Source organism: Quercus robur, chromosome 1 (genome assembly GCF_932294415.1).
Source record: "Quercus robur chromosome 1, dhQueRobu3.1, whole genome shotgun sequence".
NCBI lineage: Eukaryota > Viridiplantae > Streptophyta > Magnoliopsida > Fagales > Fagaceae > Quercus > Quercus robur.
The window spans coordinates 21,098,409-21,100,250 of record NC_065534.1 but is presented as its reverse complement, the minus strand read 5'-3'; the positions used below and the strand labels follow the sequence as shown (position 1 = coordinate 21,100,250).

Below are 1,842 nucleotides of genomic sequence, written 5' to 3'. Positions count from 1 at the left end.
AAGTAGCAGCCAGTGTGGTTCCGTTTAAATTTTGTAACTAATTACAAATTAACACCAAGATACTAAATATAGCATAAATTAAACATATAATTGTCCACGTACTACTACTATTATTTTTTTTGTTTGTTTTGGTTGGGAATCATCGTACTACTATTATTGGTATTTGACGTGGTTGTTATATCAAAAAAATTGACGTCAGTTTCTAGATCAACGAGTCTCAGGTGAGTTGAGGTGAGAGGGTTTTTTGGCACTTGCAGAGAGAGAGAGAGAGAGAGAGAGAGAGATGTGGCTGTGGCTGTGGCTGTAAAGGATGTCAGTACTGCTAGCTAGCTAGCTTGAAGATGGCACTGTCATCCAGAGGGTTTTATTAATTAATAGTATTTGGTTAGATACTGCTGAGTTGGGGATCATTGGGTTGGGTTTGGATACGTCGTATATATAATTATCACCCCACAAAATGTCAATCATTTCTCTCCCAAATGGCTGCATGAGCAATCATTTGCATGTGGAGATTTCAATTTCAACTCCTCCTATAAATTGGCTGCAACTCTTCCTCTTAAAACTGCATTAGCTACTAGTATTCCCAAAAAAAAAAATACAGTACTTAATATACTTTTAGAGCTCATTCTAGGTTCAGCTGCAAAACCCTAAGATGGCGTCAAGATCCATGTTTATATCATGTGTACTTCTCCTTCTGGTTTTGTGTCTCCTTGTGCTCATGGAGGAAACTGCTTCTACTGGTCCATCTCTTTCTCTCTTTAACACTTTTTAACTGTTTTAATAACGGACTAAAAGGAGCAAAAGTACTCAATAATGAGATTGGTGTTGTTTAACTTTATAGTACCTGGTTAGTAATCAATATTTCTGTTTTTGGCAGATTGCAATACTGGTTATGTGTGCTTTTACTCCAAGGCATCTGTTTCCTTGATGACTACTCACAACAGAAAGGTCTGTTTTAACACACATATAAAAATGCTTTGAAGGCATTGGAAAGCCTTGAATGGGGTATATATATCTTCTAGTTTTCTTTGCTCATATACTCCGTTACTTTGTACAGATGCTTGCTGGTTTGGAGGAGAAGAAAAAGACTGTGAAGCTTGGCCTGCAAGTTTCAGCTGCAACCAGTATGAATGGTGGGAACTATGTGGGTTCGGAGTTAAGGAATACTCCCTCTGGTCCAGACCCATTACACCATAACGGGGGCAGTCCCAAAATGCCTAGAAATAGTCCTTGAAATGTTACATGTATAACAAAGCTCGTTGAAGTACTTAGTTAATTAGCGAGCCAGAGCTTTCAATGGAGAGCACATTTTGATTGTACTTGTTAATTTGCTATGAATTAGAAATAGGTTTTCCTTGTCTAGTCTAACTGTCATCGAAGAACACAAAGCTATCTCTCTCCATATATGGTTTCTGCTAGTATATCTTGTGGTTTTGATTGGGCTTTTTGTTGCGTATACATCTTGTTTGGGTGTAACACATGTTGTTGGGTATTAGGATCCTCAAGCAAACTAAAACTGTCTGTGTGGCCTCTTATTTTGAAGGACTACTATTACTTCAAATTCAACCATGCAAACACACTCTTTTACACAATGTATAAAATGCTGACATTTTTTAAATAGTAAAACTTGTTGCACACATGTCGGTTTATATAGGTGAAAAATGCAAGCAGTTGGTATGTATAATTAACGCTATCCTATTTTAAAAAGAGTATATTAACTAACATTCTTGGGGCAATTGTTAAGGTGCATAAAATAAATTCAACCCACATTATGAAGCAATAAAATTAGCCGAAGTTTATAAAAAGTTAGACTTTCTTACTTAAAATAGCTTTATTGTCTTG

General features: G+C 36.4%; 1 protein-coding gene across 1 annotated transcript; it reads left to right on the top strand.

Annotated features, from left to right (window-relative positions):
• The first annotated feature begins 291 nt into the window (after nucleotides 1-291).
• On the top strand, nucleotides 292-1,447 carry LOC126713772 (protein CLAVATA 3). Its single transcript, XM_050413636.1, has 3 exons — nucleotides 292-740; nucleotides 878-948; nucleotides 1,058-1,447. The coding sequence occupies exons 1-3, from the start codon at nucleotides 653-655 to the stop codon at nucleotides 1,232-1,234; spliced, it is 336 nt and encodes a 111-aa protein (XP_050269593.1). The 5' UTR covers nucleotides 292-652; the 3' UTR covers nucleotides 1,235-1,447.
• The last annotated feature ends 395 nt before the right edge of the window (nucleotides 1,448-1,842 follow it).

Coding starts and splice junctions, on each gene's coding strand:
- LOC126713772 (XM_050413636.1), top strand. CDS start 653: ATGGCGTCAAGATCCATGTTTATATCATGTGTACTTCTCCTTCTGGTT. Junction 741..877: donor GGAGGAAACTGCTTCTACTG/GTCCATCTCTTT, acceptor TGTTTTTGGCAG/ATTGCAATACTGGTTATGTG. Junction 949..1,057: donor TGACTACTCACAACAGAAAG/GTCTGTTTTAAC, acceptor TACTTTGTACAG/ATGCTTGCTGGTTTGGAGGA.